Source organism: Penicillium paradoxum, assembly GCF_028828445.1.
Source record: "Penicillium paradoxum strain IBT 22861 chromosome Unknown utg000006l_segment0_segment0, whole genome shotgun sequence".
Classification (NCBI taxonomy): Eukaryota; Fungi; Ascomycota; class Eurotiomycetes; order Eurotiales; family Aspergillaceae; genus Penicillium; species Penicillium paradoxum.
In genome coordinates, this window is record NW_026643184.1 from 2,300,043 (window position 1) to 2,319,412 (window position 19,370).

Here is a 19,370-nt window from a genome sequence, read left to right on the forward strand (position 1 = left end):
AAGCACACACAGCCCTCTTTCTCCGTGTCGCGGCCCAAGACGATTGTCGAGCGCGTCACTCATGCACCTCCCGTTCTGGGAAGAACAGGTTGGCAAACTGGTCCGAAGGGATCAGGGGATTGAGCTCTAGATTGCTCAAAGGAAGACTATTGGCAAATGAAAGCAACAGATGGAGGTTGGAAGGTGAAAGAGAGGGAGAGAGGGGGACTGTGGCTAGAACGGGGGGGAGAAAGGGCCTTGGCAGTGACGAAGCAGTTTGTACGGACCATCCAAACTATACACCTGGCAGAGTCGAGATCTACACTCTTGGGAGATTCTTCCTCATAGATCTCTGATTTGCGTCTTGACAGGAAACTCAGGGGACTTCCCTCCCAACTCTGGGATTTCCATGTCTCTCCCGGGTAAACAATCCCATCCTAGTGTCCAGATCCATACTACCGTTACGCCCTCGTGGCCGGAGATCCGGCTTAGCCTATATTAATTTCCCCCTGTGTCCCTTTCATTTACGTCCAGCTCAGAGCGATAAATCCCACCCTCCGAAGGATATTTACTGCGCAATCACCAATTCCCCGATCTGCAGGGAAATAGCGCCACATGTGGCGACCTTGGGCCGCGTAAGAACCTTTGGGATGTCAGGCAACAGTCGATGGCACTGAGTCTATATGTCGACTCCGAAGACCACTATAAGGTTCGTACGGAGTACCTACTGGGTCCTTCACGAGTGATAGCTCACACTGGAAAAAAAAACTACGCTACGTCATTTGACATTTCTAGAACCCAATGACATTCTTGGCACGATCGCAGGTCCACATGGGCATATCGGACTTGTTTATACAGGCTCCATTGAAGTAGACCCGTTTCCGGGATACAGATATATCCATGTCCATCCATGTAGGTAATACCTTAGGTACATATCTATCTTGGGTTTCAAGACAATCGATACCGGGAATTGTTTCCGATCCTTGGGCCGATATAGGTATCATGGCCTAGGTGGCACCAATGAGCCATGAACTATAAGCGACAACACAGGGGGAAGCAACTAGTGAGCTAAACCCGGTTTTCATAGCTGCAGACCTATATGTAGGTATGCCCATAGCATAATCAAGGGGCTTTTTGATGGTAGTAGGAAAGCTTGCCTATCAACTTTGCTGGAGAGGACGACAGTAGCAGTAGCCCTATGACTCGGGTGGTGCAATAGACTCTTTATAACGGGGATTGTTTGCATGATTCAAGTCGCATTTCGGCTGTCCTATAACAGTTGCTACCTACATGTATGATAGTCCTCCAGACGTGCAAGTTTATATACTATGCAACGTAAACAATCTCATGCGATCCCAGCAGAAAATCTACCCGCAATGTCCTCAATGAAAGACTTCTTCTGCATCCCATCCACCCACTCACTGGGTATGGAATCAAACCCATAGAACGCGCCCGCGAGGCCACCAAAGACAGCACCTGCAGTATCCGAGTCACCACCCAAATTGACAACTGCCAACGCTCCATCTTTCCAGGTGTCATACTTGAAGAATGCCCACAGGGCACATTCAAGGGTATCAATGACCCATCCACTGCTCATCATATCACCTGGCTCTTGTCTTTGCCAGTCCTCAATGGATTCATACCCCGTAATACGCTCCTTCAGACCGCGGTGGGTAAATGGGAAAACAGAAACCGTGTCATAGAGCTGCTGCTTCGTATGGCCTGAAAACATATCAGAGACAATCCTGACCAAAACACCAAATGAGAAAAGTCACATACCATTCATGACACCACACACCAGCTCCGTGTATGCTTCACAAGCTTCCACACACGCAAGCGAAGGATGAGTGACCTGGCTCTGTTGCCTGGCGAATTCCCTCGCCTGTTGGGTATCTCGCCAATATGCCAACCCTACTGGGACGATTCTCATCAAGCTCCCGTTTCCGGAAAATTTCTCGTGGTTTAGTTTGCGGTTGACTTCCGCTTGGGTAAGGTCGACATCGCTTGCGCCAGATCGCTTCCAGATCTCCAAGGAGGAACTAGTCGAGTTCCCGACGTCCCACGCGCAATCGATGGTACTGAAGCGGCCCTCGGTGACCCACTCGACGAAGTATTGGATTGACAGCGCATGGTTATATTGCATGCCGGACTCGCAGAAAGAGAATGCAAGAGCCAGAGTCATAGATCCATCGTCGGAGAAAGCTCTAATCAGGCCAGTTAGTTTGTTGGTTGGATATAATCAGCCATGCTATATCAGAGTTACTGACCCAGCTGGTTGGTGGAAAGGTTCAACAAATCTTAAGCCTGTGATGGGCTCGAAGGTTCCGGCGTCCATGAATTGTACAGGGCCGCCGAGGGCATCGGCTACGCAGACGCCCCAGATTGCACCTTTGGCTCGGGATTCCGGAGAAAGGGACATGGTGAGATGGCCAGATGTCCTGATCAGATCTGATGTTTGTTTTGGTCCGAGGGGATGTTACGTCTTATGAAGATTCGGTCGGAAGTATGGGATGACAGGATAAAGCTTCCTTGAAAGACTAGAGGCTTTAGCTGTCGAGTCAACAACCCTGAAAGGCGCAGCGCATCAAGCCAAACAAGATTCAAAGAGCTATGGCCTCCACCATCCCATCGATGATACGATATGAACGAGAATGCGTCATCTTTCAACGCAACGTCCATTAACGAACTTGAACACGAGATCTTGGAGGATTGATATGTGCGGGCTAACTCAGCCTAGGCCTTACACTAGGCGCCACAGCCTTCCCCACCTACTCAGGGCTTTGTGCCTGGACTAGCTCGTGTTGTTGCCTAGACTTATAATCGCTGATTGGGCCTTTCATCAGAGCTAGGTACATCAAGGGCCACTACGGAGTACATCTTTCAGCTTGGTGGTGGACGGCCTAAGGTGCCTCAACTCTATGAGTGTAGGTACAGCCACCGTCATGGCCCAGCTCTGTGCAGTATAGTTGATGTATCTATCGGCATACCTTGCCCACTAAATACATGTATCTATCTATTTCGGAGGCCAGACAGTGTCTTTCCAAGGCCGTCCTTGAGTCTCCTTCGCTAAATCCTCCAGAGTCTTCCACTTCCACAGCCGCTGACCGGGGTTCACAAGCTCATTATCAACTCCAAGTCCAGAAGCGGTATGATTGATACTCCCATCACCCATCAAAAACCGCAAATAAGCAGCCGGATCCCACGATTCCTTAGCCGTAGTCTTCGCCTTATACTCCTCATACGGAATTTCCGCCACATCAATGCTCCCAGCACCGGCAGCCTGCATGATCTCCGCAATCTCTGTAATCGACCGAGTATCACCGCCAACATGAACGATCTCAGGAATCTTCTCATCGGGAAGAGTCGCCAGCGAAGCGACCGTCTTGCCGACATCCGTCAGCGAGGTGAAAGAAATCGGCGACCGGGGCGGTCCCACGCTGACGTATTTCCCGTTATTTGTGTCCAGACCGAACCATGGCCCGATACTGTCTTCTAGGAAGAGACCGCAGAATACACGGCAGATCTTCAAGTGTGTGACGACGGGCTGGGCGTTTGCCAAGTGTTTCTTTTTCTCGTACCACTCGAGGTGGGCGAAGTCATGGCCGTAGTGGTCGACGCCGAATTCGGATGGGAAGTACACTTTGATGTCCGTTCGTGGTAGGGCGGCTGCGATCTTGGTTTTGAAGTCGTGGCCGGCGGGTCCGACTGTGTTGACGAGGATTTGGACGCCCCGCAGGGCTTCTTCTAGGTTGTCTTCGTCGTAGCGTCGTGTTGTGACTTTGACGCCGGCTCGTAATTCTTTGGGCTCGAATAGACCAGATTCTTTTCTGGAGAGGAGGATGATTTCAGAGAATTTGTCGTGGAAGGCGGAGGAAAGGAAAGCTGTCGTGACATGCTTGCCCAGATGCCCTGTGGCTCCGGCGATAGCGACGACTGGTCGTGTTGCAGATGCCATTTGTGTAATTTAAGAAACTGATGAGGGAACGTTGTTGAAGAAGGGTTCAGGGCAAACATGGGGCAATCGTCCAGTTTTTATACCTACTTCGCCATGTTGATTATGGCCCATGGGTCGTTACGTCACCGACAGACTGAACAACCAGCCCAACGGATTCAGCAGCTCTGATTGGCCAGTGTTTAAGGTTTGTCTTGGGAGCAAACAGCCCAAACAAGCCTTCAGCCAATCAAATCTCAGTATCTACGTGTTGTTTCGACAGGATGTTTGCACGGGCAAGTGGATAGGATCTACTCCGTACACCGTACTCCGTAGCTGAGAGACGGATGATACGGACATAAATCATGATGCATTGTTTTAGCGAAGTTCTCGACTGTATTTCATAGCTAGTTCCAACATGAGAAAGCGCTGGTTAGCTTCGGCAGAATGCTGTTCATCAAAACCCCGAAAGACCCCGCGTAATATGAATGACCTGAGGACCGAAAAATATCTCTTCTGAAAAAAATACCCAATATACCTAGGTATAGACTAAGCTTTCCTGCGCTTACACTCATTTCAACTTCCAGTCATACGTATATTAGTTTTCCATGCTCAGGTACTTCGCCTCAGCGCCCTTGATGCAAGCAATGTTGGCACCGAGCTTGTTCAGCGTCTCAACGTACTCATCATAGGGGTCCGAGTCGAAGACAATACCACCACCAGCCTGGAGATAAGCAACGCCATCCTTGACCATCATGGTGCGCAGCGCAATGCAGGTATCCATCGCACCGGGCATCTGAGCGGAGCCATCGGCATTGGCACTATCGTATCCGAAATATCCAACGGCACCAGCGTAAACGCCACGCTTCTCACCCTCCAGCTCGGCGATGAGCTGCATGGCGCGCACCTTAGGTGCACCAGAGACTGTGCCGGCGGGGAAGATGGATCGGAATGCATCGAAGCGGGTCATACCTGGCCGCAACTCTCCGGAGACCTGAGAAACCAGGTGCTGCACGTGTGAGAATTTTTCCACGACCATCAGGCGATCAACTTGTGTTGTGGTGGGGTCGCAGACTCGGTTTACGTCGTTGCGGGCGAGATCGACCAGCATGACGTGCTCGGCGCGATCCTTAAGACTGCTGCGGAGCTCGTCGGCCAGAGCAGCATCCTCCTCCGGGGTCTTGCCGCGCTTCACAGTACCGGCGATGGGGTGGCTGATGATGCGTCCCCGCTCTTCCTTAACCAGGAGCTCGGGACTGGCTCCCACAAGCTGGAAGTCTTGGCAGTCGATATAGAACAGATAAGGTGAAGGGTTGACAGTGCGAAGGTGGCGGAAGAGGTTGTAGGGGTGCAGAGAAGTGGGTCGTGATAGTCGCTGTGATGGCACGGTCTGGAAAATATCGCCCTTGGCGATGTGCTGCTTCAGCCGGTTGACATGGCCCTCATATCCTTCTTGTCCGATATTGGATGTGTACTCCTGGTTCTGAATGATCGGACCCTGGGGTGGTAGAGGTATACGCTCCTGGAGCAGCGTATCAATTGTTTTTTGAATGATCGTCTGGCCCTGGAGATATGAAGCTTCGATATCGGCGTCCGCCGAGGGAATGGGCACGTATGTGATGACCTTAACGACCTGGAAGAAATGATCGAATGCGATGATGGTATCGAAAAGCATGAAGAACGATTCGGGTACTCCGAGCACATCCTTCATCGGCCGCGCCGTCTTGGGCTCAAAGTATCTAACACAGTCGTATCCAACATATCCGATAGCTCCGGCTGTCAGTGGCGGGAGAACCAATCCAGGGACTGTCGCAACGCGGAACTGAGAGAGCTCTTCCTCGAGGTATGGGAGGGGATCCGCTGCTGGGCCATGCCCCTCGCCGGTCTTTATAACTTTTCTAGGGTCTGCATGAAAGAAATGTGTAAGCGATAGGATTGGACCGAAGCTCCCGGGACCACCCACCTGCACCAACAAAGCTGTATCGTCCAATAGTCTCTGTAGTAGCAGCACTCTCATATAAGAATGACAAACGCGAGCTATATCTGCGAGTCAGTGATATTATCCAATACTACTTGCCCCGCCTTACGTTAGAAAGAACCATATGACTCACTTCTCTGCAATCTTCAGATATGCCGATGTTGGGGTCAAGAGGTCGGCAGAGATCGATGCCGTGACAGGGAGTAGATTGGGAGGGAATTCTGAGTTTCTCGACTTCGCGATTACTTCTCGCGCCGTCTCGAGGGACGGGACACTAGCGACCTGAGTTATGGTGGATGAGCATGTGTAAAATATCGCTGGGCGTATCACAGAGCAGAGAAAAGCACTAGCCAAATATGCGCGAACTTACGGAAGGTGCCATTGTTTTAATGTGTGGCTGGAATCGACGAGGCGAGCAGAGAACTGTAGAGGAAGGATTGATTTGGCGGTGGGAAAACGATTCACTGTGGGGGGGTATCGACGGCCGCGGGTCCGGCGCCCAGCCCGCACTCTATTTGACAATGGATTTGAGATTGAACAAGAGCTCAGGAGTTTTATATCAACATTAGGACTCTCGGCATAGCTGTAGACGAGAGAGGCCTACACATTTCCCAGGTACGATATCCCGAAATCAATTGTATGCGTCGGAATGTGGACTAGTATCAAGGGGTAGATCGGTATCGATAAAGACACCTTGGATTACATGTAAACAAACGAAGATTTTCCACTTTCGAAAATGGTGTATTTTCTTGATTATCAGACAATAATAGTGAGTTTGAGGTATCACACAGCCCATCTGATATGGGGGGGGGGGAAGAGGAAAAAAAAGGCCAAAGAAAAGTCCACCGTCGCCAGTCCATGTCATTCGCCGTGCCTACCCAAACCTGTCCCAAGCAATGCATGCCATTATGCATTTTCTAAATCAGAAAAATGTATGTTCACAGAAGGTAAAAAGTCAAAAAAACATCAGAGAATCCATGAAGGTGTGATATGTCTTCAAGGGAAGCTTTTCAAGGGGGAATTGTCGGATTAGTTCCAGCAGGGCATGAGTCATGAGTTTTATGTCGCTGTTCAAACTCGCTCCGTCATCGTTGCAAATTAATGATTGCCATCTTGTGAGAACATGTCAGTATGGGAAAATTAAAACAGGCCAAGAAAACCAGGGAGCATACCTGTTTGTCGAAGCCGCAGGCAAGTCGCTTTCCATCTGCATCCCAAGAAAGAGGTCGGAAGTGATCTGAATTTGTATGACCATTCTGACCATGGTGTCCGTTTTGTCCATTGGTCATGCGGTCGGCTTCCTCCTTCTTCACCTCCGGGGTGGTTGTGGTCCAGGTGGACATGGGGTCACCACCACGTTCGACGTTCCAGATAAAGAGCCGGTCCTTGCTGACTGCGCTGAGGGCGTATCCATCAGGGGAGAAGGATCCAGCGAGAACGGGGTTTGATGGATCTAAACTCAGCTGATGTATGCACGTATAATCTTTCACATCAAGATCAATCCTCCAAATCTTGACTTTGCCGTCCGCTGAGAAGGAGGCAAGATGAATTCGATGGGCATGTGACTGAGGGCGAATCTCGAGGCCCGTGATCTTGGCGTCGTGGGCGTTGGGGATAAGAATGTCATGGGTTGGGACCCAAATTGCAGCGCTTGATTTAGACGCTGCGATTGCAACGGCATGAGTGTCGGTTTGGACACAGCGAATAAACTCCCAACTCGCATCGTCTTTGGCAGAAGAAAATGTTTTGAGCAAACGGATGCTATGGTCAACTTCGCATTGATAAACAGCCCCATGGCCAGAAGCAAATACCAGGTTGCGCCCACACCATGCGAGTCCGTAAATATGATCTTCAATTACTTGAGGTGGAGGGAAAACCTCCGGCCGTCGACTGTCGTCCCAAAGCGCAAGTTCTGAGACGTTTTGATTTGAGGCCACAACAACCAGCTGCGAGTTGCCGTCTGCCCAATGTAGGCCAGTGATAATCCGCGGCACCTCTGGCAGTAAGTCGACTGCTTCACCATTGACGTTGTACATGGTGATAGTTCCTCTATCATCAGTACAAGTCGCCACAGCCAATTTCTCGCCAATGGTATCCCAGGCCACGGTTGAGACAGTTGTGCTCCCCTTCTTGAGATCAACGATCTTCTTCTCCACAGGTTCAGATGACGTGAGCTTCCACAGGCTGCAAAACAGTTCACCAGCCCCCACCACAGTAGTGGAATCCCGAGGACGCCATATGGCATTAGTCACGTGATTCTCCGCATCCAGAAGGGCGGTGTCAGGCGTCAAATCGATGGGCTTGGCGGGGGCGATCTGGGCGCCAGAGCTGTAGCCATTTTCCAGGGTGGTAGGCATTTCGGGAATCTCCTCGGCCATGCTGATGTCACCATCATCGTCAAGGTGATCGGGAGTCCCTGGCTGACTTTCAGTCTGCGCCTTGTCCTCCATGGACTCATCAGTGTCAGTCTCGTCCTTTCGGGGGTCCTTTCCAGGCTCGGCGTGACCGTTCACCGGGCGATCGCGCGTAAGTTGGCCCGGCGAATCTACGTCTATGTGGACAGCCTCATCGTGACTCTTCACAGATCCAGTTTCAAAGGGCACTGGTCCGAAAAAATAATCAGAGGGTGAAATGGTGATGTGATTGCCCTCCTGAGCAGTGCGATTAGTTATATTTTGAATTCAGACAAAAGACAGTAGATCTTTTTGCGTTGGCGCGTAAAAAAATGGGTTAAAATTAGACATACCTTGTCCAATGAGGCCTCCATTTCATGATATTGCAGGCCCTTCTGGACTAGCGACACCAGCGCATGGGTTTTAATATAAGGCGCAAACGGAAGCGTCTGCGGGTCAGGATACCATGCGCGTTGCAAAGACACAGCAGCATCGCCATGGCCTAGATTGGGTTAGAGATCAAACAGGGGACTGCCTAAAGTCAAGGGGAAACCAACCTGCTTCTTGGAGGTACCTGTGAGAACAACACTATTAGTTTCTGCAAAACATAGGCGCATGTCGCATGTCACTTACCTCCATATTAAATAGTTGACATGATGCGACGTGAGATCGGGTTGTGCCATGATTACATGTGCGACCAGCTAAGGGCCGCGAACATGCCAAAGAGGGAAGAGCTGCTTGACGCGAAAATCAAAGTGGAGGCTTCGATGCGCGGAGACGAAGCTATGAGAACACGGAACACGAGGCCGGAAAGGGAAGGAAGTTCCGGATAAATAAGAGAAAAAAAGGGGGGGGGGTGTTCTTGGATCTTCCAGGAACTTAAGACTTTGAGACTTTGAAGATCGAAGTGAAAGCCAAGACAAGGGAGAACTGAAGTTGGGGGGGGGGAGAACAAGTGTGAGGAAGATGTACCGGGGGAGTCCAGATCAAGAGGGGTGGAAGTGAGTCCCGCAGAGTTCAGAGCCCAAAATAAAATGACAGAGCTCCAAGAGAGAGGGGAGAGAGAGAGGGAAGACAAAAGTGAAAGTGAAGATCTGAGATTAAAGGATCCAGAATGTTTGGCAGAAGTCCAGAGTTTAGCACTAGCCACTGGATCCTCCCTGTGGCGTCCTCCACACTTCCATCGTCATTTATCGTTCTTTCGCTTTCGATCTACCTGTAGGGACTCATCGACATCTACTCTACTGAATATCTCGATGGGAACCCGGAGACTCTGAACCCGAGACACTGGTGCCTCCTGAAACTCCTTGAGGGCTCTTCTACCCTGTCAAGCGCGAACAGCCCAAAGATGGGAGTGGTTCTCCACACCTCGGGGGATTTCAGCACGAGCACTTTTGAACTTTCAGTATTGGAGAGACAGTGACACAATAACCGGGTTATACCTGACCTCTCATTGCAGGGATCGATTTTACCTTTCGGATCTCCAATATCAATGGCCTACATCCTCGTTGAACTGCATCCACCCGAACCTGCAGGCAAGTCCGAGATGGTGGATCGTGGCTAGTGATGCCGCGGGTTACCGCTTGACACTTGGATTGGCGCATTCCCTGGACGCTGTACGGAGTACTTGTCGCCTCCTTTACTACAACATCACTCGATTGAGCCTGCTTTCACTTATATCTGAAGGGTCTGCTAGGTTGTATCTTCCTCTCTCTCTTGTAATATACCCCGGGCAGTACCGAGGTACTTTGGCCACGGTGTGTTACCAAGGATATTTACGAGGATGTCGGCCAAATAATGGGTGCATAATCTATGATATTAACGATCCCCAGGCGGAGTGGGATATGGAACAGGTACATATATGCATATATCTCATCATGAACCATCAATATATGTAGATATGACCTATCTGGTCCGTCATTCCGTTGAACTACATACTCAACCCCTACAGAGTCATCTCCCTGGAGGAAATAGAGAAATCAAGTCAATACCTACATGTAGGTAAAATACCTAATGTATTAGTAGTACGGCGTAAGACAAATTACATGTAGAGAGGATGCAAAACAAAGGCGACGAACGTATCTAAAAATATGATGTAGGCTGTGCTACTCTTGAAGCATCTAGCGACGGGCCAAACATGGGTGCCTCCGCCTTACGCTAAGCTTCCCACCTCAACTTTCTCCCATCTCTTTGTTGACGGCCTGTGGTCAGCGTCTTGCAAAGAGCTCCAAGAGAGCTCCAACATGTCGCTCCGAATTAACATTCCCCCGGCCACTCGGTTTTGTCTCGTCGGCCTTCTCACCCTCTCTCTACTTTACAACATTGCCAGATGGCGACAAATTGACACCACCGGCGGTACTCCGACCACATCACCTCTCGTCCCTTACCTGACTCTCGTTCCGTCTTATTTCTATTACTACCCTTGGACAATTGCCACCGCTACATTTGTCGAACAAAATATATTCACCGTCCTTCTCAACGCCGCCACCATCTTCTATGGCGGTAAATACCTCGAGCGCGCCTGGGGCTCGCGCGAGTTCAGCAAGTTCATCGCCGTCGTCGCCATGATCCCCTGCCTAGCCATCATCCCAATCTACCTTGTATGGGGAGGAATTACAGGCTCTTCAAGCAGAAGGTATGAAAACTCCCGGTCTCCAAATCAAAGCAATTGACCGTGCGAAAACTAACCATGATCTGGTAACCCAAACAGCCTCACCCAAATCTGCGGCGGCGTTTCCATCCAAGCCTCCTTCCTAGTCGCTTTTAAGCAACTCGTCCCCGAACACACCGTCACAGTCTTCAAAGGAATGATCAAAATGCGCGTAAAGCATTTCCCCGCCCTCTTTCTCCTCCTAAACACCATCAGCGGCCTCGTCATCGGCACCGACACCGCCGCAGTCCTAGCCTGGCTCGGCATCCTCTCCAGCTGGACCTACCTCCGCTTCTATAAGCGCCAGCCCGACCTAACAGGCACAACGAGCGCCGGCACAGGCATCAAAGGCGATGCCAGCGAGACCTTCGCCTTCGCCTGCCTCTTCCCCGACGTGATGCAACCGCCCATCGCATTCATCGCAGACCAGGTCTACGCCCTGCTAGTCACATTCAAGATCCTGAAGCCGTTCTCCGCGGACGATATCGCCTCCGGCAACGAGCAGGTTCTGGCTAGAGGCGAGGCCGGGTTGCCGACGCTGTTGAACAGTCGTGGGGCCGGGGCAAGGGGTGCAGCCAAGCGCGAGGAAGCGGAGCGGAGACGTGCCGTTGCGCTCAAGGCTTTGGATCGGAGGTTGCAGGCTGCTACGGTTGGCCGCGTGCAGGCGGGTTTGGGTGAGCCGAGTTCGTCGCAGCCCCGTCCTGCTACCCCGACGCCGGCGACCGCTGCTGGTCAGAGCATGCTAGGCGAAACTAGTTATAACCCTGACCATGCATGAGCTTCTTAGACTTCTTTTTGTGCTCTGGCGTTTTGTGAAGCGCTCTGGGTTTGGCTATTTGGACATATTCGCATATCTGACTTGGGTTGGTGTGTGGCTTGGTTTCTATACTGATAGTGTGTCTACTTCTGATGATGTACATGATGCATTTGGTTTCTTTTTGTGTTTCTATTTTTCAACTCTGGTTGTTAGGCCGGCCAATTTCCAAGGTTGACTGCTGTGGCTTTAGCCTTGAAATCAAAATACTTTATACTACTCTGCGAGATATCTATGCTAAAGATGATTTGAATTATAATATTGCTTGGTAAATCTTTAAATATCCATTGATTTTGAGGATTTGAGAGGAAATGCGTTTTCGAAGCAAGTATAGTATACACATGGATTTTAGCCCGGTTATTCCCTTTCTGCATTGATCTCCATCTCGGCCTCCTCGTCCAGCAATGGCACAAATCGGAAGTCTACAAAGCAAACTGGCCCATTAGGGCCCTTCATGCCAGCACCAATTGATCTGCCCACAGGGATGTTATTATCATCAAGTTCAACCATGAACTGTAGACTCAACACCCCCTGTCGATCCCCGCGAATGCTCACTTTATTAGCGACAGACATAGCTCTTGCAGCCTTGCGAACCAGCGCAAAACGATAGCTCTGTTGGATACGATCGCCCATAGAAGAGGGAGGGGAAACAAGGAAAGTCTCCGTGACCGTAGGAGCAAGCTTAGCTCTGGTTGCGCGAGCGCGGGAAGAGCCATCGTCAGCCAGCACCTTATGCGTTTGGGACTGTACAGCGCCCTGGCCAGCACCACCGATGATCTCGTTATGCTGATCAACGGAAAATTCGACAGTGGATTCACTGAACGGACCACCTGCACCGGAAAGGGCGAAGTACGGTTCTCGCTTGGCACAGGCGGACAATTTTAGAACTGTGGGGGTTGAGGAGTTCAGTTCAGCTATGGCATTGTGCAGCCAGGCGGAGCGCATGATGATTTTCATGATGATGGCGTCGCGCTGGAGAGGGATGTCTGCTTCGTCTTCGTCGGGTTCGTAGGTGACCAGCTCGCAGGTTGTCTTCACGCCGGCTTCGGTGATCGTGATGCTTAATGGAGCACCATGTCGGGCGTATTGCAGGGTACAAGATCGGTTCATGAGCAGGGCGGGGGCATTGAATGCGCTTGACGAGGCGGCATGGGTTTGGGTAATGCTAGTCTCGCGGGTTCGGTTGGACTCGGAGAGCTCGTTGATGCCGAAGATCTTTAAGGTGTCGAGGACGGCGGAGATGGAGACGACAAATTGGGGGTATAACTCATTTTGGGATTCGTCGTTGTCCTGGGGTGATTCATTTTGATTGTCGGGTTCGGTGTCGGGCGATGGGTTAAACGCGTAGCTGGTGAAAAGAGATTTGTCGAGGAAGGCTAGTCCTTGGATGACGCGGCCTTCCTCCACTGAGAACCGAATGCCATCCGGGGTAATTTGAACGGTGGCCTTGTGCGCGAATCCAATGCAGGATAGCAGCGTGTAGAGATGGTGGGCGTTGCTAGTGACGCCTGCGAATAGGGGCGACATTTCGTGATGCAGGCTGCTAGCTCCAACTTCTCAGGTGCAATACTGGCACAGAACGAAGATGATGGACCCGAAGATGTGTGTGATGTCTTTGGATGGTCTAGTAGTACAGGCTTCTCCGAACCCAACGCTTATGGTACATCTGAGGGGAGGTGTGATAGGAGAGGTGATTGGTTAGACGTAGACTCCGGCGGCACAGATCATGAATACAGCTCCAAAGCTACCCGAAAAAGCTCAATCAGTACATCGCATGTCGAAAAGATGGAACGCGAACCATTACTAACCCAAATGCCAATGCGGCCGGAACTCCCAAGGACGCGATACCGAGGAAAGACCGATCTGTTTAATGGATGTTAGAGCGGGCCCAGACTATGAAGGCTGGAATGGCAACTTACTCAGACCAAAGACAATACTTGTGATCAATGCTATTGAAAATGATTAGAGAGTGGTATTTCTTAACGCTGTGACAGATCATGAAGCTTACCGACAAGGAGCAGGTTGAAGCCGACGGTGAACTGGCTGTCCTTGCCAATGAGGGGGATAAAAGGAGTTGCAGAGGCTGCCTCCCAGACTTCGTTCAGAGACATGAGGAGAATGTAGTTTGTTAAAAAATCAATTGACAAGAGATATAGGTCAATGGAGGAAGAAGCTTCGATTATAGCATTAGGAGGGATTGTCCTGCGCTCTTGCGACTTATAGATCGACATTGTTGATCTGGCCCCATCGGAGCTCGGAACTTTGTTTATCCGACCGTCCCCCATATCATGTGGGCTACTACACCAGCCAATTTGAAAGGTCAAGGACATCATGGCTATTGAATCACCGAAAAGTAAGTGATATTTGAGAACCGTCTTATTTCTCACTCAAACAAGGACCTGTTTCCTGACATATTCCAACGGTAGGTTTCAAGCGCAAAGCCTCTGAGGAGATAGCTTCCCCGGAATCCGGGCACCAGGCCAGCAAGAAGGCACGCACAGATTCACCTGAGAAAGAGGTAAGAGCGACCGACTGTTAAACTGCTTCGCGTTCACTCTAACATTCATACCGCACAGGAAGATGGCCCTCTCGATAAGTCGCCTCTCCGCATTGTCCCATTTCCTGAGAAGGTACTTCCCAACCCACACCACATCTTGCCATGTCTCCAAGTCCCTGAGACACCATGACTGACGAAACTCAGCCCGCTGTGCTCGAGGAACGCCGCGGTGACATCGAGTTCCGCGTCGTCAACAACGATGGTTCCCACGATAGCTTTATCGTCCTGACGGGCCTGAAGTGCATCTTCCAGAAGCAACTCCCGAAAATGCCCAAGGACTATATCGCGCGTCTTGTTTACGATCGATCGCATCTGTCCATGGCAATTGTGAAGCACCCACTGGAGGTTGTAGGGTAAGTAGCGGACTCAAGCTTGCCGAAATTGAGAAGATTTGAATACTGATCATCTACAGAGGAATCACCTATCGTCCGTTCAATACTCGAAAGTTCGCCGAAATTGTCTTCTGTGCTATCTCCTCCGATCAACAAGTCAAAGGATATGGTGCGCACCTGATGTCCCACCTCAAGGTATGTTTACAATTCTGTGGTTTGCCCTGGACACACACCTGACTTAATTGACCATTAGGACTACGTCAAAGCCACTTCCCCCATCATGCATTTCCTTACCTATGCCGATAACTACGCCATTGGATACTTTCAGAAACAAGGCTTCACCAAGCAGATCACCCTTGACAAATCGATCTGGATGGGCTACATCAAGGACTACGAGGGTGGCACGCTCATGCAGTGCACCATGCTCCCCAAGATCCGCTACTTAGAGATGGGTCGCATGCTCGCCAAACAGAAGGAGTCGGTACAAGCGAAGATCCGCGCTTTTAGTCGCTCGCATATCGTCCACCCCCTCCGAAGGAATGGAAGAACGGGGTCTATGCGCTCGATCCTCTTAGCATTCCCGTAATCAAGGAATCCGGATGGTCGCCTGATATGGATGAGATGGCTCGCCAGCCTCGTCATGGACCTAATTACAATCAACTGTTGCATCTGTTGAATGATATGCGGAATCACAGTGCAGGCTGGCCATTTGCTCAGCCTGTTAACCGCGACGAGGTTCCAGACTACTACGAGGTGATTCTGGAGCCTATGGATCTGTCGACCATGGAGGAAAAGCATGAGAAGGACTTGTATCCAACACCACAGGATTTCATCAAGGACGCCATGCTGATTTTCGACAATTGCCGAAAATACAATAGCGAGACCACATCCTACGCTAAGCTCGCCAACAAGCTCGAGAAGTTCATGTGGCAGCAGATCCGGAATATTCCAGAGTGGTCGGTACGTATTTACAACCTTGATCTTTTTCACCGCACACATACTGACTATGTCATCTAGCATCTTGCCGATAATCATTGATCTGGCAACATACTTTTACTGCAGCGAGGGCGTTTTTATGGAACGGCGTTGAGGGCATTGGACTTTGATGGGCAATACCCTGTTGATAGATTACTATGGCACACAGTTTTCACTGGCTTATGAATTAATGCCAGTTTATGAATGAATTCTCTTCTCGGACTTCCTGGACGTTCACGATATAAAACTTAGTATGTAGAGAAGTATCTTGAGTTTAGTTTAGGGTCTGCCATGCGCTCTACATGCTCGTGATCATATTCCCTATGGGTTTCTGTTGGCGTCAAAATGCAAAGCCAAGCACTCGTGGCGTTGTTTGGTCTTATGGTGTGCTTGTTCAGTAACGGCGATGTTTGATCACAACCATAGTTGGTGAGGCATCCACGATGTCTTCCGGGGTAAATAGTGAGACGTGTCGCGAGTTCAACTCACACTTCCCCCTCTATGGCAACACACAAGCCAAAGAATCAAAAACTGAGATCTGACCATCCCCCCTTCTCAAGATGGCGACGCAAAGGGTTCTTCGCCTCACCGACCGTACGTCCTGGCATAGCCTTACCGAATTCCGAGAACCATGTCCATCGGCCGGGAAACACGAAGTTCTCATCAAGATTCGAAGTGTGGCTTTGAACCTTAGGGACATCGTCATTGCGACAGGAAAATACCCCTTTCAAGTGAAGGCTCAAGTGATCCCCGGTTCCGATGCAGCTGGTGACATTATCAAGGTTGGCGAGGGTGTTTATGGTTTTGCTGAAGGTGATAGGGTGGTTATCTGCTATGACCAAGCAACGCAGTATGGACCGCTCAAATCTTGGGGTCAAGGATTAGGTGGCCCGGTTGATGGTGTGATGAGGGAATACATTTGCGTTCCTGCGCATACTGTCGTGAAGATCCCGGAGTATTCCACTCTTACCTATGCGCGATGGGCTAGTGTGGCCTGCGTGGGCGTCATAGCTTGGAATGCTTTGCATGGAGCCGTGCCAATCAAGCCCGGTCAGACGATCCTGTTTCTTGGTAAATAAAGCCCAGTCTCTTTCTCGGTTTCTCCTGCTTGGTGAGTTGAGGTTACTAATGTCCATCTAGGAACTGGTTGCATGAGTATCACAGGCCTTATCATAGCCAAAGCCGCTGGAGCCACGACGATCATCACATCCTTTTCTGAAGAAAATCTGCAATATGTGGAGATGACGTATGCACCCGACCATACAATCAATTGCACCGAGACACCAGACTGGGCTGCTGAGGTACTGAAGCTCACCGCCGGCCAGGGAGTGGATCATATTTTCGAGATCGGGGGCTCCGCAACTATCCAGCACTCATTCAGAGCTCTGGCGTATGGCGGAGTGATTTCTATCATGGACTGTCTTTCCCCGGGAGTGCATAACACAATGCCTGATGTGGTGACCCTTGCTTTGTGGAAAGGTGCGACTGTACGCGGTATCTTGAATGGCTCGAAGCAGCAATTGGAGGAAGTCGTGAGGTTCATTGGTTCGAAGAATCTCAAATTGCCTGTGGAGAAGACTTTTGAGTTTGGCTGCGAGCAGGTCATTGAGGCGTACAGTTATCTCGCCAGTGGGCAACATATTGGGAAAGTCTGCATTGATTTCTAATGGCGTGCGCGATCTATGAAATTGGTCGGGAACATCGGGATAGTCAGGTACACTTCAGGGGCTAGATCGTCTAGATCAATCCCATGGATAGATCGATCCGTTGATCGCTCCTTACACCAATCATATTTTTAGACGGAGTGCTTGGGTATGGCTTGTGGGGCTGGCGTCTGTCAAGCTCTGGGTACCTTTTGATGCGTCGAATGGCTTGATCATTCGCTCCGTCAGGACAGGAGTACTCCGTATAGAGGAGTTCGGAGTAGTTGTTCTCCGGCCCTGTAACGAAGAGCATGGATGATGATGTATGATGCAATAACCTAAACGTCGAGGTTAATTCCTCCCCCTGACGAGTGGACCTTAATCTCGGATCATTGTTGTTACGACTTCGTGTTGGTTCGAAGAATGTGGATGGCTGGAATAGCCTCACTACTTCACCCTTACCTCGGTCTTTCGTTTCGTTAGTGGGCTTGTATCGTTCAAGCCCTTTCGTTTCTTTTTTTTTGTAGTTGCTGAGCAATCGTTCATCTGTTTGTGCTATCACTCTCAGGGGGTTCAATATCCACCACTTCCCAATTATTCGATCTCGCGTGGATATCAATTCTTCTCCACGACCCCTCATTTCTCTCCCAATTCTTTCTCGTTTCTAGTCGCGTCCATATTGTTTACTAGCATTTGTTGGGGTGTGTTGATATTCGTCACTTTTCGACGTGACCTTCATCTCCCTTCCCCCCCTTTTGCTCCCCGCCTTTGTTTTGACTTTTCGGTGCTGGTTATTTCACCGTTGTCAACCTTCGACACACTGCCAATATGTCTCACGACTTCGTCGATGCGGAGTCGCGTAACCGCCTACCGACCCTCTTTGAGGTTCTGAGCCGCCGAACTCTCGCCCCGGTCGACCTGTTTTCGTTCTACATTTACATGCGCGATCAGCAGCGTTCCGTGGACTATCTGGACTTCTGGTAAGTGCAGGCCCCTGTTGAATGATACAGACTGGTATTAACTATTCTCCTAGGCTTGATGTATCTCAACATATGTTATTGTGCCGACACTATGTCCGTGAACTACGTCGTTCTGTCCTGATCGCGACTCCCGATCTAGAAGCGATCGATCACAACCGATCGTCTGCCATGCTAGATAATCTAGAGAACCTCGGTGATATTCCACTAACAGAAGCTGGGCCTTCGCGTCTACGGCGCGAATTCCAGGAAAATGAGAAAGACAGGGACGCCGACCACCGCCTGTCGGCATTCCTACGCTCCGATGGCCACACCACATCACCTTCCCGGCAAAATAGTTTGGGATCATCAAATGAATCAGCACATCGAGTTCCTTCGCCGGAAGATGGTCGTGATACCCCGGATTCCAGGCGTAACGACTCAAACTCCCCTGGACACACCGTGGATCGCAATGACATTCGCGCCAGCGCCGAGAAGATTCTGTACACATATCTGCTCCCTGGCTCCGAGCGAGAGATCATGCTACCAGAATCAATGGTTTCGACAATTATCAATCTAGTTGAAGACGATGGCCGAGATGACCCCGAAGTGTTCGACCCCGCTAAGGACTATGTGTTCCAAGCCATGGAGCGTGATGCATTCCCAGGATTTTTGCAGGCAAAAGCTCTTGGAAACATGGTTCCCTTGAGTACAATATTGCGCTTGGCTTTTGCTCTGATCAGTTTCGGTGGAGCCTTCTGGGCGGCTTTCTACGTTGTCCTGCGAGACAAGCCTCGGAGCATTCGCTGTTGGGTATGTTATTGATTGGTTCGATCCAAGAATGGCCGAACAATGGCGCTAAACTTGACACAGGTTATCCTTCCCTTTGCTGTCGCTGCATACTTCATCATTTCTTACCAGTACAAGATCGACCCCGTCATGGCGTTCCTGGGCTACAGTGAATATACATTTATGAACTGGGCCCCTATTCGCGAGCCATATGTCCGAAAGCTACTGAACAAGCGCGCCGTCGTTACAGCAACAATCGCCTTCGTGACAGCAGCAGCGTTAAGCATCTTATTCATTTTCGTCCCCGGTACCATGATGTGAGCGTTTCGTCACATTAAGTGTCCACCTAATTCGCACATCCCAAAATTAATCG

General features: G+C 50.3%; 10 protein-coding genes across 10 annotated transcripts; 4 read left to right on the forward strand and 6 right to left on the reverse strand.

Annotated features, from left to right (window-relative positions):
• Positions 1-1,324: 1,324 nt before the first annotated feature.
• Positions 1,325-2,398, reverse strand: N7457_007275 (ADP-ribosylglycohydrolase family protein; the record flags this gene model as incomplete). The annotated part of the gene is made up of 3 exons (XM_057178318.1): positions 1,325-1,701; positions 1,759-2,183; positions 2,247-2,398. The coding sequence occupies 3 exons, from the start codon at positions 2,396-2,398 to the stop codon at positions 1,325-1,327; spliced, it is 954 nt and encodes a 317-aa protein (XP_057030062.1).
• Positions 2,399-2,992: 594 nt separating this feature from the next.
• On the reverse strand, positions 2,993-3,934 carry N7457_007276 (isoflavone reductase family protein; the record flags this gene model as incomplete). The annotated part of the gene is made up of 1 exon (XM_057178319.1): positions 2,993-3,934. The coding sequence occupies one exon, from the start codon at positions 3,932-3,934 to the stop codon at positions 2,993-2,995; it is 942 nt and encodes a 313-aa protein (XP_057030063.1).
• Positions 3,935-4,508: 574 nt separating this feature from the next.
• trpE (anthranilate synthase TRP2) lies at positions 4,509-6,270 on the reverse strand (the record flags this gene model as incomplete). Its single annotated transcript, XM_057178320.1, has 4 exons — positions 4,509-5,815; positions 5,874-5,947; positions 6,022-6,170; positions 6,259-6,270. The coding sequence occupies 4 exons, from the start codon at positions 6,268-6,270 to the stop codon at positions 4,509-4,511; spliced, it is 1,542 nt and encodes a 513-aa protein (XP_057030064.1).
• Positions 6,271-6,973: 703 nt separating this feature from the next.
• N7457_007278 (WD40 repeat domain-containing protein) lies at positions 6,974-8,964 on the reverse strand (the record flags this gene model as incomplete). Its single annotated transcript, XM_057178321.1, has 5 exons — positions 6,974-7,000; positions 7,061-8,539; positions 8,635-8,783; positions 8,839-8,855; positions 8,915-8,964. The coding sequence occupies 5 exons, from the start codon at positions 8,962-8,964 to the stop codon at positions 6,974-6,976; spliced, it is 1,722 nt and encodes a 573-aa protein (XP_057030065.1).
• A 1,560-nt stretch (positions 8,965-10,524) lies between these two features.
• Positions 10,525-11,709, forward strand: N7457_007279 (rhomboid family protein; the record flags this gene model as incomplete). Its single annotated transcript, XM_057178322.1, has 2 exons — positions 10,525-10,916; positions 10,992-11,709. 2 exons carry the CDS (start codon positions 10,525-10,527, stop codon positions 11,707-11,709), a joined length of 1,110 nt encoding a protein of 369 aa, XP_057030066.1.
• Positions 11,710-12,102: 393 nt separating this feature from the next.
• Positions 12,103-13,272, reverse strand: N7457_007280 (Rad1/Rec1/Rad17 family repair protein; the record flags this gene model as incomplete). Its single annotated transcript, XM_057178323.1, has 1 exon — positions 12,103-13,272. The coding sequence occupies one exon, from the start codon at positions 13,270-13,272 to the stop codon at positions 12,103-12,105; it is 1,170 nt and encodes a 389-aa protein (XP_057030067.1).
• A 171-nt stretch (positions 13,273-13,443) lies between these two features.
• N7457_007281 (OST5 family protein) lies at positions 13,444-13,976 on the reverse strand (the record flags this gene model as incomplete). Its single annotated transcript, XM_057178324.1, has 4 exons — positions 13,444-13,489; positions 13,554-13,608; positions 13,665-13,694; positions 13,754-13,976. The coding sequence occupies 4 exons, from the start codon at positions 13,974-13,976 to the stop codon at positions 13,444-13,446; spliced, it is 354 nt and encodes a 117-aa protein (XP_057030068.1).
• Positions 13,977-14,076: 100 nt separating this feature from the next.
• On the forward strand, positions 14,077-15,672 carry gcnE (histone acetyltransferase GCN5; the record flags this gene model as incomplete). Its single annotated transcript, XM_057178325.1, has 8 exons — positions 14,077-14,098; positions 14,172-14,263; positions 14,322-14,375; positions 14,447-14,655; positions 14,715-14,829; positions 14,888-15,115; positions 15,172-15,594; positions 15,652-15,672. 8 exons carry the CDS (start codon positions 14,077-14,079, stop codon positions 15,670-15,672), a joined length of 1,164 nt encoding a protein of 387 aa, XP_057030069.1.
• A 497-nt stretch (positions 15,673-16,169) lies between these two features.
• N7457_007283 (zinc-dependent alcohol dehydrogenase family protein) lies at positions 16,170-17,276 on the forward strand (the record flags this gene model as incomplete). Its single annotated transcript, XM_057178326.1, has 2 exons — positions 16,170-16,680; positions 16,750-17,276. 2 exons carry the CDS (start codon positions 16,170-16,172, stop codon positions 17,274-17,276), a joined length of 1,038 nt encoding a protein of 345 aa, XP_057030070.1.
• An 804-nt stretch (positions 17,277-18,080) lies between these two features.
• Positions 18,081-19,318, forward strand: rgsB (uncharacterized protein; the record flags this gene model as incomplete). The annotated part of the gene is made up of 3 exons (XM_057178327.1): positions 18,081-18,232; positions 18,286-19,021; positions 19,082-19,318. The coding sequence occupies 3 exons, from the start codon at positions 18,081-18,083 to the stop codon at positions 19,316-19,318; spliced, it is 1,125 nt and encodes a 374-aa protein (XP_057030071.1).
• Positions 19,319-19,370: the final 52 nt, after the last annotated feature.